The 23,893-nt window shown below is 50.8% G+C and overlaps 1 protein-coding gene across 1 annotated transcript; it reads left to right on the top strand.

The window, feature by feature from the left end:
- The first annotated feature begins 3,178 nt into the window (after positions 1-3,178).
- Positions 3,179-21,684, top strand: CDCP2 (CUB domain containing protein 2). The gene is made up of 6 exons (XM_057707691.1): positions 3,179-3,257; positions 10,935-11,282; positions 14,220-14,555; positions 15,574-15,927; positions 18,934-19,112; positions 21,172-21,684. Exons 1-6 carry the CDS (start codon positions 3,179-3,181, stop codon positions 21,496-21,498), a joined length of 1,623 nt encoding a protein of 540 aa, XP_057563674.1. The 3' UTR covers positions 21,499-21,684.
- The last annotated feature ends 2,209 nt before the right edge of the window (positions 21,685-23,893 follow it).

Here is a 23,893-nt window from a genome sequence, read left to right as displayed (position 1 = left end):
GTGGATTTTGAGGTGTCTGAGGAGCGCAGTGGTGGTTGTGGTCGAGTACCAGCCCAGTAGCCATCCTTGCTCTTGCTAAGCAGATTCTGGTGCCTTGTGGAAGCCATATGCCTGGTCTTGTGAGCTGTGCTCAGCCAACTAGGGTAGCCTTCTCCTCTTGCCACTGATGTTCTAGGAGTGGGCATGGGTCTCAGTTTGGGCTCTCCCAGGAGCAGACCTTGAGACAGGACTTGAAAGCACGTGGTTTTGTAGGAGAAAGAGGGAATTTAGTGACCAGAAATTGTTGGTGACCAGGACACAAATAGTTTGACTGCAGTGGGGGAGTGCAGCCCAACAGACCTTGGAAGAGGGAGAAGAGGCGAGAAACTGAACATAAGTGTACACATTGCTTTCACGAAGCCTGGCAGTGACAGCCCGCAGATGTGTAGGGTGAGAGCTGGAGGGAAACACAGGTTTATGGAAAGTGTTTGTATCCCCAGGCACCCCATGATGGGGAGACCTGCATGCGCTTAGCTGTGGATGGAGAACGCCAGCCAGGCGAGAGAGGCTGAGGACACGGAGGAGGTGGGGCGCTATTGGAGAGCTAGGTCCCCGAGGCAGTGGGCGGGCAGGGCTTGGGCACAGGTTGGAGGGACTGGCTTTGGGCAGAAGGTGGGAACACCTTCCCCCGAGGCTGGGGGGAGAGGTGCGTGACCACACGCTGAGGTCTGTAAGGTGAACGGGCTCCTGCTTTACTGTTCGCCTTTTTCGCTCCACAGAAGGGATGAGGTCATCTACAGGAGAGGTGGGGCTGCACTGGCTCAGGGAGGCTGGAGACCCCCTGGGACGGTGTCTGTGGAGAGTCACAGAGAGTCACCTGGGGAAACGTGGAAAGGCTGAGGGGCAGAGCCGGGACCCTAGACGAGGCTGGAGACACGAACAACGGGCGCTGGTGCTGACTACACAGGGACGGGACGCCGCCCTGAAGCACCCAGAGGTCCAGACACCCGGGAACAATGTGGCCAGCTGGGCTTGTCCAGCCGCAGTCAGGAAAGGCCAGCAGGGTGACCCTGACCCTGGCATCTAAGCCCAAGGGGGAAGATGGGGTAAGGGATACGCGAGGCGGGGGGAGGACGGCAGGGAAAGGGGACTGGAGTGTCATGGGAGTGACGGGAGAGAGGCAGTGATTGGGATGAACGCTTCACGGGTGAGGGATTCCGGGGGCAACAAGGGATGCGGTCACGGCCCCGCCCACATCCTGTGGCATTCACCATCCCCAGGCTTCCGCTGCGGCCCCCGGACACTGCGGCACTCACAGGCAGGTTGGCGATGCCTGGGAGAGGATGGCCTCAAGCAGCTGTCGCCCAGGGGCAGCTGGTTGTTGGTGGACACACACGCTGCCTCAGTGGAACACCGTCTCCCGGAGGGGCCTGCGGGGATGGAGCCTCGGCTGCCCACGGCGGTCAGCCGCTGGCTCACACACCCTGAATCGGCTTCTTCTCACCCTCGTCTCCCGGCCCCACTCCCAGACCTGTGCTTCCCGGGACCACCTCCTAGACACACTCCTTGCCCTCGACTCCTTGCCCTCGACTCCTTGCCCTCGACTCCCTGCCACAGGGGCTTCTTGTGGAGCAACTCAACCCACAACAATGGCTCAAACCCTCTGTGCTTCCGCTTCCTCCTCTGCAAGATGCGGAGTCCAGTAGGTGCCTCTGAAACTGGGGAACACAAGGACAGGCCTGGGAAGCTCCACGCCACGCCCAGGCCTCAGCAGGCACCGGGGTAGCGCCCTCTCTCATACACATAGCAGGTATTTAATTAAGGCTCCCGTCCCCTCAGACTGCCCGGGACATGGAAGCTTTCTGTTCCTGCCAACCAGGCCCCACAGGTAAGCCAATCCCTCAGGCTGGACCGTTCCTGATGCTCTTGGCTGAACACCTTCCAGGTGGCCTCCCTCCTGTGCTGGCAGCAAAGGGCTCCCTGGGGACCTCCTGACAAAAGGATGGGCCACAGGCCACACGTGGTCTGGCAGATGGACGTCTGAGTTCCTCAGAGGTCAGTAAAAATCCTCCTCGCTCCTATGCACCGGGCAGGCACTGGCCAGGGCTTCCCCTGCATTATCTCCTCTAATCCTCTCCACAAGCTGCAGGCACTGCTCTCCTGTCGTGGTCCAGGGGGCGAGGCCTCAGAGAGGCACCTTCCGAGCCCAGCAGTGAGGGGTAGAGCTGGGATTCAGCTCTGGTGCATCAATCCAGAGCCCAGGCTCCTCACCGGGAGGCAGGAACATGCCATGTTTACCTCAGATGCCCGACGCCTGGCGCAGGCTCTGCACAGAGAAGGAGCTTAGGAAATGTGCCTCGGGCCAGACTGAACCAGACAGGGCTCCTAGAGAAAATTGAAAAATCCTGTTTCCTGTTGGACACAGAGCCCCTGAGAGCATTGCTGTGGCCCAGCTCCTAGCCCAGGGCTTGGCACATAGTGAGGTTCAAGCCAGGTTGTGCATCCATAAAAAGGTGACCGTTTAATATTCTAGGCCAGAATTTACACTGCGGCCCAGATCCGTGATGGCGCTGGGAGCTGTCCTATACGATGTGCCCGTTCTGTTATTCCTGCTGCCTTCTTGCCTTCGCCCTCCCTCTGAGCTCATCTAAGCATGTATGAGGGATGCTTGTCCCCCTTTCCCACGGGTGGGGGACAGGGAACCTTGCAGCAAGTGCCCACTGTGTGCTTTAGCGTGCGTTACCACATTTCCTTTCCACAATAGCCTGATAGGCAGGGCTGAATTGGCCCCGCTGGACGGATGAGTCAGGCCAAGACCTAGAGGAGTTGGATGACGTGTTCAAGGTCACCTGGCAAGCTGGAGGCGGGCCGGGGAGGATCCCGGGTCTGCCTGGCCCCCCGAGTCGTGCCCTTTCTCGACCACCTAATTCCCTCCCAGCCCTAAGTTACTTCCCTTCCCCATCCAGTGTGGCCAGCGCAGATCTCCGAAGTGTCAGCCTGGTGACACTAGATCCGTCACCTTGGGGTGCAGTGAAGGAAGCACCTGGGGATCCGCTTACTAATTTGAGGGGCTGATGAATTATTCACACCATCATTAACTTGGAGGCCCTCTCAGCCTCACCTCTCTTTCCCCTGCTCCAGACCCTCAGGTCCTGGCCTGCCCCGAGCTCAGCAGACCTGCGGGGCACCCAGGGAGGAAATGTTGGCAGAGCTGGGGTGCTGTCTGCTGCTGGCAGTGGCACTGCTGGGCCCAGGCCCTAAGGCCCAAGCCATGAAAGGTAGGCGTTGCTGCGGACAGGCAGGAACCTGGAGGGGGGGGCAGAGGGGCGGCAGGTGGCAGCAGGGTCTCAGGAGGTTTCTATGTGGGAGGCCAGAAAGCAGAAGGCCCTTTGTGGGGAAGTTGGCTTAGTTGAGGATGTATTGCTCCTGAGATGGGGAAAGACAATATTTACTGAGTGCCTACTATGTGCTGCGTGCTTTCCATGTATGAATGCATTTAATCTTGACAACAAACTTCAAGGTGGATATTAGTCCCCTGTTTTACACATGAGGAAACTGAGGAAGAGAGATGTTAAGTAACCCGTCCGAGGCTGCATGTTTACCAAGGGCTAAGAGAATGGCTCAGAGAACGATGAAAGATTTGTTGCTGGAAGGAGTCCTTGTTTTCCTCCTGAGAGCCTGCTGTACTTTCCCATCGCCAGCCAAGTGAAATCAAATTTCCTTATAAAGGCATTCAGTGGCCTCCCAGGTTTGGCTCCAATCTCTACATAACATCCAGCCTCGGTTCCCAGCGTCCCTTGGGCATCCCACACGCTGGCAGAGGATCACACCCCCTTCTGCATATATGCTTCACCCTCACGGCTGTCACCTCCTATGTGCTCTGCCTGGAAGGTCCCTTTTTTCTTTTTCCACCTGAGAACACCTGGCTCACCCGTTAAGCTCAGGTGAAATACCACCTCCTCCAGGAAGACTTTCATATCCCTTCATTGGCCTCAGATGCTCCCTCCTTGGAGATCTTAGAACCCTCTGCTGGCACCCTGGTTCTGGGTCACTTTGTGCTGCTCCAGCCCTCTGAGCACTGTGTGCCTGTCTGGGAAACCAAGGCAATATCATTTCACTGGTCTTCAAGGGGCGCGCATGCAGTGGAGGCTCAGCCAGAGGCTGCCAGTGCCTTGTCCTCCTGCAGGCTCACATGGGACTCAGGAAGGAAACGTAACTTGCCAGTCACCTAGTTGGTGGCAGAGATGGGCGGGGCACCCAGGGGCCTCACCTCATGCCTGGGTGGTGGGAAAAGCTAACTGTTCCCATTTCTAGCCACCGGGGCTTCAGGGGCCTTGGGGTGACCCCTGGGGGACAAGGCCTCTACCTGTGCAGGTGCCTGGGGCCTCCTAGGCCGCAGGAGTTCTGCTCCAACCTTCTCACAGCTTTTCCCGTCCAGTGGGCAAGGCTGGGCAAAGGACAAGAACAGGCACTGGACAGGATGTCCCTCTGTCCTCTTGCCATAAAGGCATGAATCAGACATTGCTCCCACCCGGGCCTGCCCCTGGGGCCAGGCAGGGAGCCCTGAGGTGAACAGGTTGTGCCTCTTTCAGCCCCTGCACAGTTTTATCTCATCCACCTTCACAGCCCTCCAGCAAGGTCATTATCCCCATTTCACAGATGCGTGACTGAGGCTCAGGGAGGTGAGGTGATTGTGAGTCTGAGCCTTTGTTGATGCCATTTCCTCCCTCCAAATCTTCCCCAACTCACAAAGCCTTCTTGTTACTTCTAGCCAGACTCAAACATCACCTCCCCCGTGTCCCTTCCCTAACAGTGCTGGCCACAGCAAGGCTGGCCTCCCTCCCTCTGGACCCCAGAGCCCCCAGGTGGCCCCAGCACCATCACACTGCATGGCTTTGTCTCATTTGCCTAACGGCCCCCCCATCTTAGCCCCAAACTGTAAGCTCCCCAGAGAGGGGCCCATTCTGAATCAACACAGGCCTGTACAGGGCACATGCTTGACAAATGTGTTTCTCTTACAGGAACTTTAAGTATATTCTTCAGGATGCTTTTGGTTGCAAGGGACAGAAACCCAATCTGCATGAGTTTAAGCAAGAAGAGAAATGCACTGGCTCTGTCACCAGGGAGACAGGAGTGTACCCGAGCTGGGCAGCATGGGTTCCGGGCCATTTCCTCTTTTCATAGGGTTCTTGCCATCTGCTGACAAGCTCTCTCAATAGGCCCTGAGCATGGTCCCAGCAGGGCTCTCTCTCCCAGCCTAGGCACCAGGGAGGAAAGGGTTCTTATCCAGGCATTCTGCAGCAGAACTCTGGTGGCATGGGCCCACCCCACAGGCCAGTCACTGTGGCAGTGGTGGGGGCCCCAGGATTGCCCAGCTAATATCCTGTGTCCTCCCGTAGGCCAGGGAAAGATGAGGGAGGTGACCACATGGTGGCAAGGGAAGGGAGCGGTGTCTAAATTCGGGGGTGTGTTCTTCCAAGAGGAGAAGGAATGGGTACTAGGTGGACCAAAACAAAAGATGTCAGCTACAGCAGTAACTTCCCTTTTGGGGCCTCAGTTTCCTCATCTGTTAAATGGAGTCAATAACACCTGCTCTGCCTATCTTATGGGAATATTGTGAGGATGATATAAGATTGTTTACTCATTTGTTCATTCAGCAAATATACACTGAGCACCTGCTTTGTGCCAGGAGCTCTTCTAGGTGCTTGGGAGACAGCAGAGACCAAAACGGATGAGAATCCCTGCTCTCATAGAACTTACAGTTTTGTGGAGAAAGACTGGCAGTGAACCAAACAAATAAGGAAATAAATAGTACATTCAACAGTAATGGTTGCTATGGAGAAAATATAGCAGAAAAGGGAGAGAAGGGGTGTAGGGATGAGGAGAGGGTTTCAGTTGTAAGTAGGGTGGTTGGGGGAAGCCTCACTGAGAAGGTGACTGAGAATTCATTGGCCTTTTTTTCAACTTTTAAAAAAAATTATTATTTTGGCTGCACTGGGTATTAGCTGTGGCACACAAGATCTTCATTGCTGCATGTTTTACTTGCAGCATGCTGACTTCTAAGTTGTGGCATGAATGTGGAATCTAGTCCCCCAACCAGAGATGGAACCTGGGCCCCCTGTGGTGGCACCTCAGACTCTTACCCACTAGATCACGAGGGAAGTCCCTCAGTTTTTAACTATGAAAATTTTCAGACACAAAGTGGGGAAAATAGTATAATAAATCCCGATGTCTCCATCAACCATCTTCAACAATTAACAACATTCTGCCTTTCTTAGTTCTTCTATCTTACCCCTACCCCCATTTTGCGTGGAGAGGTCGGAGAAATTTAAAGATAATCTCAGATATCATACTATTTCTCCCATAAATATTTCGGAGTGTATCTCTGATAGATAGATGATAGATACATACATAGATACATAGATACATAGATAGATACATAGATAGTCCCAATATTATTATAATGATATAATCCCTTAATTTTATCTAATACTCAGTTCAGTTCAGTTTTCCCCAATTATTGCAAAAAGTATATATCTTATTGCAATTGGTTTGTTCAAATCAGAATCCAAACAAGGTCCACATGTTGCTTTTGGTTAACTCTTGAGTCTCTGTCTCTCTGTTGTTTTTTTAAAAATAAATTTATTTATTTATTTATTGGCTGTGTTAGGTGTTTGTTGCTGCGTACGGGCCTTCTCTAGCTGTGGCGAGCGGGGACTACTCTTTGTTGTGGTGCGTGGGCTTCTCATTGTGGTGGCTTCTCTTGTTGCGGAGCAGGGGCTCTAGGCATGTGGGCTTCAGTAGTTGTAGCATGTGGGCTCAGTAGTTGTGGCTCGTGTGCTCTAGAGCACAGGCTAAGTAGTTGTGGTGCATGGGCTTAACTACTCTGTGGCATGTGGGATCTTCCTGGACCAGGGCTTGAACCCGTGTCCCCTACATTGGGAGGGGGATTCTCAACCATTGCGCCACCAGGGAAGTCTCTCTCTCTCTTTTTAATCGACTTCTCCCCTGGCAACCACCTGTCTACTCTCTGTTTCTGTGAGTTTGATTTTTTAGCTTTCACACACAAGTGATACCATGCAGTATTTGTCTTTCTTTGTCTGGCTTGTTTCACAGAGCATAATGCCCTCAAGGCCTATCTATATTGCTGCAAATAGCAGAGTGGGTGCCTTTTTTAAGCCTGAATAATATTCCATGTCATATGTATCTCCGTTCATCTGCTGATGGACACTTAGGTTGTTTCCATATCTTGGCTATTGTGAATAATTCTGCAATGAACATGGGAATGCAGATAACCCTTTGAGATCCTGTTTTCATTTCCTTTGAAATATACCCAAAGTGGAATGGCTGGATCAGATGGAGTTCTATTTTTAATTTTTTGAGAAGCCCCCGTAGTGTTTGTCATAGGGGCTGCACCAGTTTACCTTCCCACCGACAGTGCACAAGGTTCCTTTTTTCCCACATCCTCACTCACATGTGCTATCTCGTGTCTTGTACATAATAGCCATCCTAACAGATGGGAGGTGATATCTTATTGTGGTTTTGACTTGCATTTCCTTGATAATTAGTGATGTTGAGCACCTTTTCATGTACCTGTTGGCCATCTGTATGCCTTCTTTGGAAAAATGCCTATTCAGTTTCTCTACTCATTTTATTTTTATCATTTTTATTTTTAAAAAATTTATTTATTTATTGGCCGTGTTGGGCCTTCATTGCACGGCTTTCTCTAGTTGCAGCGAGCAGGGGCTACTCTTTGTTGCGGGCGCGGGTTTAGTTGCTCCGCGGCATGTGGGATCTTCCTGGACCAGGGATTGAACCCATGTCCCCTGCATTGGCAGGTCAATTCTTAACCACTGTGCCACCAGGGAAGTCCCTCTCTACTCATTTTAAATCAGACCGGTTTTTTTCTTGTTGTTATGTTTTGTTTTGGTTTTGCTATTCAGTTGTATGAATTGTTTATGTATTTTGGAGTTTACCCCCATCAAATGTATGACCTGCAAATATTTTCTCTCATTCCATAGATTTCTTTTTCATTTTATTGAAGGTTTCCTTTGCTGTGCAGAGCTTTTAATTCTATGTAGTCCCACTTTATTTTTGCTTCTGTTGCCTTTGGTGTTGAATCCAAAAAATATTGCCAAGAGCCATGTCAAGGAGCTTACCCACTATGTTTTCTTCTAGTTGAGTCTTTTTTGACCTAACAGTTGTGTCTCCCCCCACCACCTTCCCTACTGTTGAAGCACCTGGGTCATTAGAATTTCCTACATTCTTGATTTGGCTGAATGTGTCCTCATGGTGTCATTTAAATTGTTCCTCTAGCTTCTGTATTCACTCTAACTGGTAGACAGATCCAGAGACTCCATTAGATTCAGGTTCCTTTTATTTTTTACCTCCCCAGGTAGATGTTGTAGGTGTTTCATCAGGCACCTATTATCCAGTGTTTCACTTTGATGTTAAGACTTGTCAGTGGATTCAGGGGTTGTTAGCTTGATCCATCCATTATAAAGTTCCCTGTAAAGGTAACTTTTTTGGTATTTTTTGATTATAAAAATTTTTAAACATTAGCAAAGTTGAAAGAATTTTACAGAGAATATTTATTTATTCAACCATCTAGGTTTTCTCTCTCATCATTCACCTTTTTTCTCAGCAGGTAAAGCAGACAACCATGAGGATGGTCTCATTAAGGTTTGCAAACTTATGTTTTCCTAGTGTTGTTATCCTCTCTGTAGTCTTCTTTGAATAACAATTTTTCTTCACCAGCTATTTGGTTATCCTGAAATATGTATAGTTTGTATTAGGAAAGGCAAAGTAAATGCTCAATTCTTTCTCTATGTATCAAGAAGGAAATAAGTTCGTGCCACAGCAATCTCTAAAGGAAATCAATAAGTTCCTTTTTAGTTTCTTTTAGTTGTGTTACGAATTCATGAATTTTTATATATTTGATGGGTTTCAACCCACTGCAATAAATCTTTTTTTTAAGATACCTTTTCATTCTTTTTTTTTAAATTAATTAATTAATTAAATTTGTTTCTCGGCTGCATTGGGTCTTTGTTGCTGCACACGGGCTTTCTCTAGTTGAGGTGACCAGGGGCTACTCTTCCTTGTGGTGCGTGGGCTCCTCACTGCGGTGGCCTCTCTTGTTGCAGAGCACAGGCTCTAGGCACGTGGGCTTCAGTAGTTGCGGCACACGGACTCAATAGTTGTGGCTCATGGGCTCTAGAGTACAGGCTCAATAGTTGTGGCGCACGGGCTTAGTTGCTCCAAGGCATGTGGGATCTTCCTGGACCAGGGCTCGAACCCATGTCCCCTGCATTGGCAGGCAGATTCTTAACCACTGTGTCGCCTAGGAAGTCCCAATAAATCTTTTTTGAAGCTCAAATTGTACCTTCTTTAGCCCGTGAGAGCCCCTTCAAACAGGTTCCTGTGTCTTTTGACACAATCCCAGCATTTTTGATAGCTTCTTTACTTTCTGGTGTGACAAGATGTCCCAAGTGTATTTTGTGTATTTCCTGCCCTAGACTAACTATTTCTCTAAGGAGCCCTGGTTCATTGAAGTTGGACATACCAATCCTAATCTAATGTAGTTGGACATAATAATCCTAATCTAAGTCCAAGGGGTACAAAATACTACTGGAATGTCATTGCTTTTAGGCTTTTTAGTGAACAAAGCTAGGAAATTAATATTTTTAGAAATAAAAATAAATCTTAAATTTATACTGATGTTTTCAATTCACATTAAGGATCTCAAGAGTTCTACTTAGGTTTTTAATTTTACTTTTGTATTGCTCTCCTCTTACACTGCAAATCTTAGTTTCTGTTGACATTAACATGCTTCCTTTATTCCAATATATAAAATATTGTAAAATAACAGTATTCACTATTACTACTAATAGTCTACTGAATATAATTTAATATTTCTTTGTGGTTTGTTTTGTCTTTGGGATCTATTCCACTAGGAATGTACAGTCAAAATACTGTATTTCAATGTCATTTGAAATCATTTTTTCCCATGTAAGTGTGCCTCCAACTTGACATACAGTTAAGCTTATTTGTTTTAGTTTGGCATACTTAAGGATTACTTAAAATTTTTTTGAAAATTTAAAAATTGTATTAAAAATTACTCATGATTATAAAGTCAAAATTATAAAATAAATTGCATTTAAAGACGTCTAGGATTTCCCCGGAGTTCCAGTGGTTGACTCCGCACTTCCAAAGCAGGAAGGGAACTAAGGTTCCCTACTTGGAACTGTTTCCCTGGTCAGGGAATTAAGATTCCACATGGCACTCAGTGTGGCCAAAAAAAAAAAAAAAAAAAAAAGAGGGTCTAACAGTCATGCCTGTTTCCTCCCCTCTGCTTACTCCTTCCTGTGACAAAGAACCATTTTTATTAGTTTCCTTCCATTGTTTTCTTTTTCAAAACATAAGCAAATATGTGCATATAAGAATATACTTTTAACTTTGTAATAGACGGTGCATATTTTCACTCAGGATGGGAGCAGGTAATGTTCTTCTTAATTTTTGAATTCTCCAATGCACATCTCTAGTGCCTAGCATATAGCAAGTACTATTTTATCTAAACTTACAGGCCCACCTGACACTTCCTACCTCCTTTCCCTGCTTTATTGTTCTTCAGAGCACTTATCACTAGTTAGTATGCTCTATATTTTCCTTATTATGTTTACTGTCTGTCTTCCCCACCAGAATTTTGTCTATTTTTTCCTGCTGTAACCCCAGTACCTAGAACAATGCCTAGCACTCAAACGGTATTTGTTGAATGAATAAAAGAATGTTTGGAAAGTGTTTGAAGAATAAGTACATGAATGAGCAAACACATGAACAAATGACTTAAGGCCATGACCTCATGCTCCCTCATCCCATCGCGAAGTCCCTGCTTCGGAGCTGGGCCACCACCCAAGACCCCAGCGCTGACTCTGAGCCATTCTTCCCTCTCGCCCCAGGCGTTAAATGTGGGGGTGTGCTCTCAGCACCTTCTGGAAACTTCTCCAGTCCCAACTTCCCCAGGCTCTACCCCTACAACACCGAGTGCAGCTGGCTGATCGTGGTGGCCGAGGGCTCCTCTGTGCTACTCACCTTCCACGCCTTCGACCTGGAGTACCACGACACCTGCGGCTTTGACTTCCTGGAGATCTACAACGGGGCCTCCGGAGACCAGGGCAACCTGCTGGGGAGGTTCTGCGGCCAGGTGCCCCCGCCGCCCTTCACCTCCGCCTGGCACGTCATGTCTGTGGTCTTCCACTCAGACAAGCACGTGGCCAGCCGAGGCTTTTCCGCGGGGTACCAGAAAGGCAAGGGGGACTTGACAGTGGAAAGGGTGGCCCTGGGGGGCGATGTGGGGAGGGCGGCGGGGTAAGGTGAGACGGGCAGAGTCTCGGCATCTTAGCGTGTGGGCTGCTGTGTAACCGGGATGCCCCTGCTCTCGTAGGCAGCCCCTGTTGGTAGCCTTGGTGGTTGTGTGTTCCCAGCTTGACGGCAACACTCCCCTTGTCTCCCTCCATTATTCTGGGAGCCCCCAGAGGGTCTCACTGTGCTCAGGAACCAGGCCTCTTGTGCTCTCCTATCCTTGTCCTTCTCACCACATGCATGGCATCAGGACACAGGAGGGGACACTGTGCTGTCTCTGCTCCTGATTCCTCAGTAGCATCTTCTTATGTCACAGGCACGACAGTCCCTCCCTCTCCCCCTCATGTCCTTGGGTGTGGAAGGTGCATGAAGGTCTACGTGGGGCTGGCGATGCTCTCCCTCCCAAAGCCTTTCCTGAGCTCACCTCTTACGTCATGGTCCCTAACCTCTCCCTTCCCCAGCCAGGGGTGGAGCCTACCCCTCAGGCTAATGAGGGGAGCAGAGGCCTCTCCCTCCTTGCCTTTCTCCTTGACTCATTCCTCCTTCCTCAGGCTTCTCTGTACAGACTCAAACCTCCTCCCTTCTCCCAAGGCCAAAGCCAGAGGCCTCCCTCACATCAGCTCAAGCAATAGGCGCCACAGAGGCTCCTGGCACACAGAGTTCACCAAAAGTAACCGGGTGGCGGGGTTGGGGGCGGGCTGGTGAGACACCAGCCCCCGAGGGCTTTGGAGGCATAGAATTGTAGAATGCTAAAACATAAGAACCGCAGACAGATCTAATCACAGTGGTGGAATTTTAGATCCCTAGATTTTTAGACTATTAGGACATCAAAGTTGTAATACCATGTACAATGTTTTCCAACATTTTTAGAAACAGGAGTACCCTTATATCAAATGGACCTTATGTTAATCCCTGATATATAAAAGAGATAAAGGCAGCATGTTTGTTGTAAGCGTTTACTTTATAAGTTCATATATTTTTTTAATTTTTATTGGAGTATAGTTGCTTTACAATGTTGTGTTAGTTTCTCCTGTACAACAAACTGAATCAGCTATATATATACATATATCTACTCTTTTTCAGATTTCTTTCCCATTTAGGTCACCAGAGAGAATTGAGTGGAGTTCTCTGTGCTATGTAGTAGGTTCTTATTTGTTATCTATTTTATACATAGTATCAATAGTGTATAAATGTCAATCCCAACCTCCCAATTCCTCCCATCTCCACATCCCCACCTGCTTGGTATCCATACATTTGCTCTCTACGTCCCTGTCTGTATCTCTGCTTTGCAGATAAGATCATCAGTACCACGTTTCTAGATTCCACATATATACGTTAATACACGATGTTTGTTTTTCTCCTTCTGACTTACTTCACTCTGTATGACAGTCTCTAGGCCCATCCACATCTGTACAAATGACATAATTTCGTTCCTGTAAGTTCATGTTTTTAACATTTACTTATTATAAGCCAATCATTGAAAACATAAGTAAATATTGATGGCCTCCAATTAGTTAAAATTTTTACATATAACATATGTGACTGTGGATGCTATCTTTCATTGAATTTAAAAAAATAGTTTGAATACAGAATAAGAATGACATTACACCAGAAGCCTGCAAATAGATGTTCCAGGGTCACTGTGGAGCCCCAGAGCACATTTTGAAAGCCTCTGCTAAGGGAGAGGGATCTCACAGACTGTCAAAACCCGCCCTCTCATTTCACAAACAACACATCTGAGACCAGAGAGGGAATGTGCCTTCCGAAGGCCACACATCCGGAAAGGGGAGACTCTGGGATAGGACTCAAGTCCCTAGCCGCTCAGCACATGCTCCATTCACACGGCCATGTCGGGGTGAGATTCTGCAGTCTCGGGAGACACAGCCAAGCGGGCCCCTCCCTGCTGGTGGCCTGCAGCTAGTCCTGGCATTCACCGTCTCCCTGCTCCCTGTTGTACTGGCCACACCAGCTTCCCACGGGCTTTCACCAGGATCTTCTCAAACTGTGCATGAGTGTGAGCCTGGTGGATCAGGTTGAACAGGTCTTAGGATTTTGAATATTCCCACGAGGCTCAGAGAGCCTGGGTTACTTGCTGAGGGTCACACAGCAATAGAAGACAGAGCTGAGAGGACACCTGTCTTCAGACTTCAAGCCTATCTCCACTTCATCAGATCCTCCTGCTAAGCCTCAGTTTCTTCATCGGTTAGGGATGTTTGATTACACTCCTGGTCTCAGGTGCCTCAGCCTCTATGCCCCACTGGCCTGGTAGGAGGGGACAGTGAGACTCACAAGGTCAAGTGCACAGACTCTGCGGTTAGTCAGATCCCACCCTCCCTGATTCCAGCTGGGTAACCTGCTGTCAGGGCTCTGCCCTGTCCCTTGGGTCCTTGCCACTGCAGTGGCTCCTGCCAATCTCCACATGTCCTTCCTCGAGGGCTTTTTCTGAAGCTTTGGCAGGTCACCTATACCCCCAGCAGCACTCAGCCTGGATTCTGGGGGGTTGGTGTCTGAATGCCCCACTCCCCCACCCTCATTCCCTCACTGCCCACCTGCGGTCCCCTGTCTCTCCCAAAAGAAACTATCTGGGCTCAAATCCTTGTCTCGGGCTCTGCCTGGGTGAACCCAAACTCACACAGGTAAGTTAAAATTTAACTTGCCTCTGCCTCTAGTCTCTCAGCTGTAAAACAGGGAAAACCACAGTGCATTCCTTACGGGGCTATGGTGATGGTCTAAAACGATAGCCGGTGCTCTCCCCTTAACAAGGGCTCAGGGGGTGGTGACGAGGTTCGCGCCAAGACCTGTGGGAGTGGCATTTCCCAAGGGAGAGGTGGGGGGGGGCCACGGAGAGGGAGAAAGTTCAGTTCAAGCGGGTTCCCTTGCAGATGTGTGTGGTGGCGTCCTGACGGGCCTATCCGGGGTCCTCAGCAGCCCCGAGCACCCCAGCAACTACCCCAACAACGTGGAGTGCCGCTGGGTGATCCGGGCCGCTGGCCCCGCCACCGTCAAGCTGGTGTTCGTGGACTTCCAGGTGGAGGCCAGTGAGCAGTGCACCTATGATTACGTGGCCGTGCTCGGGGGGCCCGGCCCCACCCACGGGCACCACTACTGTGGCAGCACCAGGCCCCCCACGCTTGTGTCGCTGGGCCACGAGCTGCAGGTGGTCTTCAAGTCTGACTTTAACATTGGAGGCCGGGGCTTCAAGGCCTACTACTTCTCAGGTAGGAGGACTGGCGCTGTGCCCCGAGTTCCCTGTGTGTGCTGGCCTCCTGCCTCCCCATCACGCTTGTGGGGTTGTGGAGGGGTTGTACTTTTCTGCCTCTGGGCCTTGCCCTGCCCGCTCTTTCTCTGCCTGAAATGTTCTAGCACAGCCTTCCCTGCCTGGCCAATGCCAAGGCACAAGGATGTCGCCTCATCTGGGAAGACTCCCTGATGGACTCAGAATTATTCTTTCTTCAACTCCTTGGAGAAGTTTTCATAGCAATGATCAAACACATCACTTCTGTACGTGGTTTGCATGCTGATTTCCCCTGCCTGACTGTGAGTTCCTATGGATTTATCTTTGTACCTGCTACATAGAAGGTATTCAGCTAATGTTTGTACGAATGAATGAATGAACCCTTGGGAATTAATCTGCCTAGTGGAGGAGATGGAGAAGGAAACAGATGATGACAACACAGTGTGATCTGTGCTAACAGTGAGAATCATGGATGACTTCCTGGAGGAGGAGAGAATTGAGCAGTGCTTTGAAGGAGTTAGCCAGTGACAGAAGGAAGGGAAGGGTGTTCCAAGCAGAGGGATCAGCACGTGCAGAGGCCTGGAGGACAGAGAGGGTTTGTGTGCTTGTAGCGCTAGGAGATGTTTGGTGAGGCTGGAAGGTAGGGCTGGGTGAGGGGCAGTGAGAAAAGGAGCAAGGTCAGATCATGAACCACCTTGTCTATCAAGTCCAAGTTTGGACTCAACTCTGAGGACAGGTATTAGGCGTTGTTATTGAATTCTTATCAGGGTCAACACTCATGAAATGAATTACCAATTGGAATGAGAGTCCCAGCTTTCAGCTAGTTTCAGTTTAAAGCAGGCTTTGGGATCAATTGTGTGGTTTTCTGGCCGTGGTGCCCACAGACTGCCTGTGTGGTTTTAGGACCCCAGTAGTGCATGCTGCCCAAGCCATAGCTGCAGAGGGTAACGGTCTCCACCCTTCCCACCATTGCTCCTCCTGTCCTGCTCTCCCCAATTCAGGAGAATGCCAGGAGGTGTACACAGCAGTGCGGGGCAACTTCTCCAGCCCACAGTACCCCAGCTCCTACCCCAACAACATCCGGTGCCACTGGACCATCCGCCTGCCTCCTGGCTACCGGGTCAAGGTGTTCTTCCTGGACCTGGAACTGGAGGGGCCCAACAGCCTGACCAGGACCTGTGACTTTGACCATCTGGCGGCCTTTGATGGGGCCAGTGAGGAGGCGCCCCTGCTGGGAAACTGGTGTGGCCACCACCTGCCACCACCGGTCACCTCAAGCCACAACCAGCTCCTGCTTCTGCTGCACACAGACCGTAGCACCACCCGCAGGGGCTTCTCTGTGGCCTACATTGGAGGTCAGCTGGGGTAGAGGGTGTGGGTGTGCTGGTGGGGGAAGGTGAGGCTGGGGTCCCAGGCCCTTCCTCCTCCTCCTTCCTCCATCCCACCAACTTCTCAGGTGGCTACACCACTGCCGACTCCCACCCTGGGACCTCTGAGGCCATACCAATATGGCCCTGGCTTATTTTCACTATTAGAGTGACCTATTTTTCCAGCTTCCAAATCCGCAATTCCTAATTTCTCCCTACCTGTCTCCTTCCTCCATGGGCCCCTGGCCTCACTTGTACTATTGTTGATCCTCTGTATCCAGGGATAATACACAAATTATGATAATACTATTTATGGTACATGATTGATACAACTGTGGAGATGCTGACCAACCTTGCTTGTACAGTCATTAAGTCCTGACTGGCAGTGGTTTGAAAAAAATGACTTTTGGTTTCCTTATGTAACAAGAGGTCTAGAGCTAGACAGCTGCTGTATTGGTTCAGGGACTCAACAGTGTCCCAGCTGGTATGTCTGAGAGTCTCAGCCTCATGACTACACGATGGCTGCCACAACTCCAGGCATCATGTCCATGTTCAAGGCTGGAAGAGGGTAGGGGAGGTGCTAGCCACAAATGTCCCTGTATCAGAAAAGTGAAAGCATTTTCGGAAGACCTCAAAGGACTTCTTCTTGGTGTCATTATTTTGAACTTGGTCATATGGTATGCCTAGCTGCAGAGTTGGCTGGGGTACTTGGCACTCAGCTTTTCCATCCTCCATAGGGCCAGTTAGATTTGCCATCTGACAGCATCTATCATCTATCCCCTCCTCTCACCACCCTTCCCTGGGCCATGGGCCCAGAAGTGCCTGTGCTCTGGAGCCATCTTGCCCTCTGCCTGACCAGGCTAGAGCCCCTTGTTATGCGGGTGCAGAAACAGAGGTGCAAAGAGGAAAGACTTCACTGCTGTCACACAGGCACTGGGCGGCACAGCCAAGGCTAGAACTCACACCCCTGCCTTTTGTGTGACTGAGCAGGGCCTGGGGAGGAGGCCCAGGGCTGAGCTCAGACAGACTGGGGCCACATCCAAATGCTGCCACTTACTGACCTCCAATGGGGCTCACCTGTAGGAGGGGTTGATGAATGCCCTAGACAGGTGGTCATTAAGATGAAATGAGGTAACACAGGTCACAGTGCCTGGCTCTGAGGGCATCTGTGCTGTGGGTGGATTTCTTTCCCTTGTATGTCTTAGGCCTGTTCTGCATTCAAAAAATCTTTCCTCGGGACTTCCCTGGGGTCGATCTCCAGCCAGGGAACTAAGATCCCGCAGGCCACATGGCGTGGCCAAAAAAAAAAAATCTTTCCTCTTTCCTTACCCATGTGCAAGAGGAGTCTGGGGGGCCCAGCAATGCGGAAGGAAACAGCAGAGCTGCAGAAAGCTAGCGGCAGTGAAGTGACCTGGGCAGACCCTCCCTCTGCGGGCCTCAGATATCTCCATCAGCCTGGAGGAGAACTGTCGCTCTATTAGAGTGACCCCCTTCCCGGAGAGCACTTGGAGAGCCAGGTGCCATGGGGCTCTGTCACAGCGGGCTGGCATGTTGCTTTCTTTCTGTGGGTCTTAGTAAAATGAAGATATCAGCTGAAGGAGCTGTAAAGTCCCTTTTTCTCTGATGCTCTTATTTCCGGGCCTGGGTCCTCTCCCAGCTCTGTGCGATTTTGGACAAGCCCCTTCTTCGGGGGCCTCCAGAGATGGAGGGTGGGGCAGCTCCACTACCGGCTCCTGCTCCGGAGGCAGGAGCCCGACGCCCACCTGCCCCCCTCCCTCCCCGATGCCTGTGGGAGCCCAGGGTCAGACAGGGCACTCCTGCTGGGCCAGGCTCCAGATGTGGCCCAGGCTGCAGGCAGCCTCCCGGCTGGAGGACAGCCTCAGCATCAATCAGGGTGACACACAGTTCAGCGCCACCAAGATCATCGCAGAGACGGCAGGCCCACAAATCCCCGACTGCCCACACACCAGAGTCTGAAATACGTCTGAGGCATTTCCCGGAGTGGAGTTGAGAGTTCCAGGCCTCTGCCTGCCAGCTCTGTCCTTTTCCTCCTTCCAGCCGCCTCCTTTCCTTGCCCCACCCTCACCCCTGCCCCAGCAAGCACGGCCCACATGCACACACGCAGGCGTGCACACACCAGCTCACATAGTCCCAGACAGAGTCACACCGTCCTGGCTGGGAAGGGGTGCAGGGGGCCACGCCGTAGGGTGGAGAGACCAGGAACTGGGGAATCTTACAGACTCGATGGTTAAAATCCCAGCTTGGCCACTGCAGACAATTTCACCTCTCAGAGCTCTGGGTCCCAAAACTGTAAAATGGGCTTAGTCATGTCCACCTCATGGGGTCGTCATGAGGAGGGAGAATGGGGCTTCCTTCACCACCCTTTTCAAACGGCAGCACCCCACCCCCACCCACGCACACGTTCTGCTCTCCCTGCTCCCCGTCTTTCTTCTTTGCTTGATTTTCCTTTAGACTACTCTGACACTTAGGTGTGTTTTACATATTTATTGTACCCTCACCCAACTAGAATGTAAGCTCCAAGTGGGTAGGCATTTGTGGCTGGTTTTTTCTTTTCATTTCTGTACCTGGTGTTTGGAATAGTGCCTGCACAAAGTGGGCTGTGAATACTGGTGAAATGATTGAATGAATGGCCTGGTATATGACAAACACGATCAACAAATAGTAGCTTCCATTATCATTAAGAACATTCCTTCCTTCATTCATTCGTTCATTCAGCATTCACTGCACCTGCCAAGCGCTCTGCTGGGTTCAGAGGATGCTGAGAAATAGACATGGTGCCCACCCTGGAGCTCATAGCCCGGTGGAGTTACATGGAGTAACGCTTGTAAAACATCCTCATAGGACTGCATAAGAGCCATCCCCTCTCTGGGCCTCGGTTTTCCATCCACCATCCTCTGGGTGGGGGCTTGGAGAGGACGGGGGTCAGACCGCCTGCCCCCATGGCCTCCAGCTCCCCCTCCCGTCCATCCCCAGTGGTGCCCATGAACGTGAGCTGCTCTCGCACGGACTTCCAGATCCTGATCTCCGCACAGGCGCTGGCCCCTCTAGAACGGACCAAAGTCTACCTGGGCAGCCGGAGCTGTGCCGCCCAGGAAGTTGGCAGCAACTTCCGGATCCAGGCCCGCTTTGACACCTGCGGCACTGAGTCTCAGGTAGGGGCTGGAGCAGGAGGGCAGGCGCGAGGGAGGGGCTCTGATCCCCAGCGAGAGGCAACACCTGCCAGACCCGAGAACTCAGCTTCTCTTCCTGGCTCTGGTCGCTGCACCAGCCTGGATGTGGAGCTCAGCCCCTCTTGGCATCTCCTCAACAGACTTGCTCAGTGTAGACACAAAAGAGAACTCAAGTAGGCGAGATGGAGAAGGGTGGTCCTGCTGCACAACCTGGCGACAACCAAAAGCCCCTACTGGAGGCTCCTTTAAGACCTTGTGGACTGGCCTTTCCTAGCAGCCTTCCTGCTGTCGCCCCTCCCCACTGGAGCTCCCCAGGGCCACCGGGTCCCCACCCCTCTAACACACAGAGCTGTTCGAGCGCTGCTGCCTCCTGCCCACCCCCCTACCAACCTTGTGGTCCAAATCTGTCCCTGGGCTCCGCAAAACAAAAGGGCCCTTCAAGAGGTAGGATCCGCCTCCCTCCAAAGGCATACAAGGGAAATTTTTTTACTATCCTTGTATGTTGGAGGCCTGGAACCCTCAAAGTCACTGGGCAGTGGCCCAAGAACCCTGGATGTTTGTATTCTTAGGGACAGGTTGGGAAGGGGAAAGGGGGAGAAGGCACAGTGGCCTCTATCAGGGAGAACACCCCAGCCTTGGTATCTGGGGACTCATCAGGCTGGTACAGCAGAATCACATGCTTTCCAGCAAACCACATTTCCCCACTACCCAGCATTCACTGAATGTATGCCTCTGCTTCCCCAGCCTCCTGGCAGCCACTGTCTTTTTGGCCTGAGTAGAGGAGAAGTGGGGGTCAGTCTTGGCTGCCAAGATGATCTGCCCTCACCTCTACTCTGTGCCCTAAATCCCCCAGCGGTTTTCTATGAGGGCAGAACCACATTCCATAGAGTCATAAAATGATGAGGACAGAGAACCCCAGAAGCAGGAAATCATGAAATCTAGAACGAAGAACTCATATAGACACTCAGGGTCTCAGAGTCACAGAACCACCCCTAGAACCTGCAGCCACATAATCATAGAATCTTGGCATCAATATCATGGAAACGTGAAAGCTGAGAACCTTAGACTCATGGATTCTGAGTGTAACACTTATACGTCCTAGACCCATGAGGACCAGTCTCTGCATTGAGTTGCTTTCAAAGAGGCGCAGTTCAAATGGCCAGAAGCCATGACAACCTTTCTATGCATCTCTTAAAAACCACAGAGACTTGATTTCATAACCACAGCACCACATTTGTGTGGACGTTCTTTCCTCCTCAAGTCTCACTCATCAAAAACCCCTGAAACTTTCCCACAGGCCCGTTTTATGTGCTTTTCCCTCTCCTTTTTTTATTATGTAGATTTACTTTGGCCCTTTCACTGGTCCCTTCCACTCTCAGGTTCTTTCTTTTTCTAATTCTGTGTCACAAAAATTCAGGACACCGGTTCTCCTCAGAGGGTGTGGGAGGTAGCCACAACTGTCAATTGCCAAGGAAGGGAGATTGAACCAGATGCTCTGAAATTCCCCTTTGGTTCTACATTCTTTGGTTTGAGTGAGGCATGATGGTTAAGAGCACAGTTACGAATCGTGTGCATCTGGAAGAGAATGTGTTCCCTGCCGCTTGTGTGCTACGTGACCTCAGACAAGCGATTTAACCTCTGGGCCTCATTTTCCTCATCTGGCAAATGGAGATATTAATGGTACCAATGAGAGGGGGTTGTTGTGAGAATTAAATGAGATGATGCACTTAAAATGCAGAGCCTGGAACATGGCAAGCATCCCTGATATTACTGTTAGTATCTTTCATAGACCCCACCTCCTTCAAGCCAGAGCAAACGTTTACCCATCAAATCTGATATTGTCCTTCCAGACACCCTCATAGTGCCCCCTTTACAGGTGGGGACACTGAGTCTCCGAGTGGGGAGTCAGTAGCCAAGCTGGGACTGGAACCCAGGCTCCTGGGGGTTCTGCCCCCTTGGCACTGAGTCCCCGCATATCCAGGGGAACAGGGTCGGCCGTGACCCCTTCAGGTGTGAGCAAGTCTCCCCTTGACCCCCACAGAGAAGAAATAACACTTCAGTGATCGTCAGCATGCTGTACATCGACTTCTCAGCGGGTGGGCAGGAGGACGTCCACGAGTACGAGGTCCGCTGCAAGCCGCGGCGCAAGGAGGCCTCTGTCCACCTGCTGTCCGGCTCCCACTGGCTGGGACCCTATGCTGCTACAGCCGAGCACCTTCAGGAAGCACCACGCAGGGACGAGGCAGAGGCACTGGAGGGCCCCGTGGCTATGGTGGCCCAAGACACCAGTGACATCGTCTTCCTGGGCCTTTGCATCCTGGCTGGAGTCCTCATGGTCATCGCCATCGTGGTCCTGATGCTGCTGTAAGCAGGGAGGGTAGGATGCCTGGCATCTGGCATCCCTGGGACGCAGCTTGGGAACCCCACAAGAGGGGCGGGACCAGTCTTCAACAGTGACACCATGTGGCAGGGGCTGAAACAACAGCAGCAGGTAGGGTTTCAGCTCCCTCTCAGTTCCACCCTGATGGACAGACCCCTAGAGTGTAAACCACAGGCAGACCCACACTGTGCTCCGTAGTGAGGTTGGAGGTTGAGGACTGGTGACTCTTTCATGTTTGCATTTTCCCTTAAATATACCATGATCCTTGACTGAAAAGCTGATTGAAGTCCCATGTGTCTCTCTCCTCACCCCTGATGTTGAGCTCAGATCACTAGCTCATCATTCTCCTCCAGACAACTTCTCTTTGGAGCCCCCTGGAGCTTCTCCTACCGTTGGACTTCACTCAGAGCTACTGCAGTCTGCCCACATTTTTCTAAATTTACACCACAATGAGCAGGGGTTGGATTCCCAGTGCTTCCCTGTGAGAAGACCTCTGGTATCCTTACATGAATTGGTCCAGCACTCCCCAGAGCCCTATATATCAAGAAGTGGAGCAATTTTGTTAATGAAAAATAAACAAAAAATACATTTATAATACATCACTTTCCCCTGTTCACCTTTATATTTGCATAATGAATCACTCAAGTGAATCCTTTCATAATAACAAAAAGCCCCAAACTGACCATGCTGACCACTGGCATCAATGTAAAAAATTGTAGTCCAGTTACAATTCCTTCAACAATCCAAACATCCGCTGGTTTCTAGCCTTGTGCCTGTTGCTGTGATAGGCTCCAGACATATGGGGGGAGCAGGTTAAAGGAGATTCTTGACTTCAAGACGCTTACAGTCTCGTGTAGCCAAACCAGGAACAAGGAGGGCAGATAAGTCGGTAACTTGCAGAGAAAAGACCAAGAGAGAAAAGAGCCGATAAAGCAAGAAATGAATTAAGCAGGGGAAAAAGAGTAGCCTGGACATTGGGAGAACTGGGTTCAAGTCCACATTCTTCTTAATCGAGTGAGCCTGAGCAAGCCACTTTGATTCTGTGAGGCTTGATATCCCCACCTGCAGAATGGGACCACAGTTCCCGGCTTGTTGTGAGGGTATAGCAGCATGATGAATTAGAGGTCCTTAGGGTCATGTGCCAGCAGGAGACTCTGGGGTGTTTGGAGCAGAGGCCCCAGCCTCCTCTTTCTCTCCCACCCACCTTCTCGCTCTCAGACTCCTCCAGCCTCTGAGCCAGGCTTCCTTTACCCGCCTGGGTTGTGAACACCTCACAAGCTTCCCAGGTCTCAATTTCCCTGTCTGGGCAGGACTGGACACACAGCATACACTCTCTGAGGACGCCCTTGGGGGTTCTGCCCTCCAGAGCCCATGAGCTGGGTTTTGGGGTGGCAGCTGGACCCAAGCTCACCTTGTCCTCCTCAGCTCACCAGATGGGAGAGACGATAGGCCAGCCTGTGGCAGGGTTGAGGGCGTCTGCGCAAAGCTGGGAGCCTTGATCTCCACCCTCAGCAGCTGATCTTCATGGACACCAGCACAGAGGCCAGAGCTGCAGCTCTGCACAGACCACCCCGGGTCAAAGTCGGGCTCTACTGCTTGCAAGCTGTGTGACCTTGAGCAGGTCACCTCGTCTCTTTGAGCTCAGCCTTCTCATCTGCAAAGTAGGAATAATAATAACACTGTGGGAACTAAATGAGATAATGCAGGACAGTGCCCGCCCACGGATGGAGTCAACAAAACTCACTTATTACCACTGACCTCTGAGTCAATGGTAACAAGCAAAGGCTCTGGCCTAGAAACCCAAGTTGTAGGCCCAGCTTTACCATTGACTTGCTGTGTGAACTTGGGGGAGCCCATCTCCTTCTCTGACCCCAGTGTCCCCATTTCCAAAATGTGACAGGCATCACTATCACCCCCAGCACCATCACTGTCATGGCCACAATTCTTAAGCACCCCTACATGGCAGAGGTTTAAGATATGTCATCCCACTTAAGCCGCCTTGTGAGGCAGACATAGTTGCCCCCATTTTATAGATGAGGAAACTGAGGTTTGGAGAGGGAAAATGCTGTGCCCAAGGTCACATGGTTATGACATGTTGAAACTGGGCTAAGAGAGACCGTTCTTCCCTGAGCTGGGGGAGCAATGCATTGCGCTGGGGCCTCTTGGGACCCCAGGCCAATGCTCTCAAACAAGAGGGCTGTGTTTGCTTGGAAAACACTGGAATGGCAGAGAAAGAGAGGCTGGTTTTATCTTCACGAACGTGCCCAGATACTGCCATTCCCAGCCCTCTGGGCAGCCAGCACATTGATTATCCTGCATGAGCCATAGAAAATGACAGTTTTTATGACAGCACAGTTTCTCTAGAAATGAAAGGGCTGAAATG

This window comes from Hippopotamus amphibius, chromosome 1 (assembly GCF_030028045.1).
Source record: "Hippopotamus amphibius kiboko isolate mHipAmp2 chromosome 1, mHipAmp2.hap2, whole genome shotgun sequence".
Taxonomy (NCBI): domain Eukaryota; kingdom Metazoa; phylum Chordata; class Mammalia; order Artiodactyla; family Hippopotamidae; genus Hippopotamus; species Hippopotamus amphibius.
This window is presented reverse-complemented; position numbering and strand designations above follow the sequence as displayed.

Coding starts and splice junctions, on each gene's coding strand:
- CDCP2 (XM_057707691.1), top strand. CDS start 3,179: ATGTTGGCAGAGCTGGGGTGCTGTCTGCTGCTGGCAGTGGCACTGCTG. Junction 15,928..18,933: donor CTCTGTGGCCTACATTGGAG/GTCAGCTGGGGT, acceptor GTCCATCCCCAG/TGGTGCCCATGAACGTGAGC. Junction 19,113..21,171: donor CCTGCGGCACTGAGTCTCAG/GTAGGGGCTGGA, acceptor TGACCCCCACAG/AGAAGAAATAACACTTCAGT.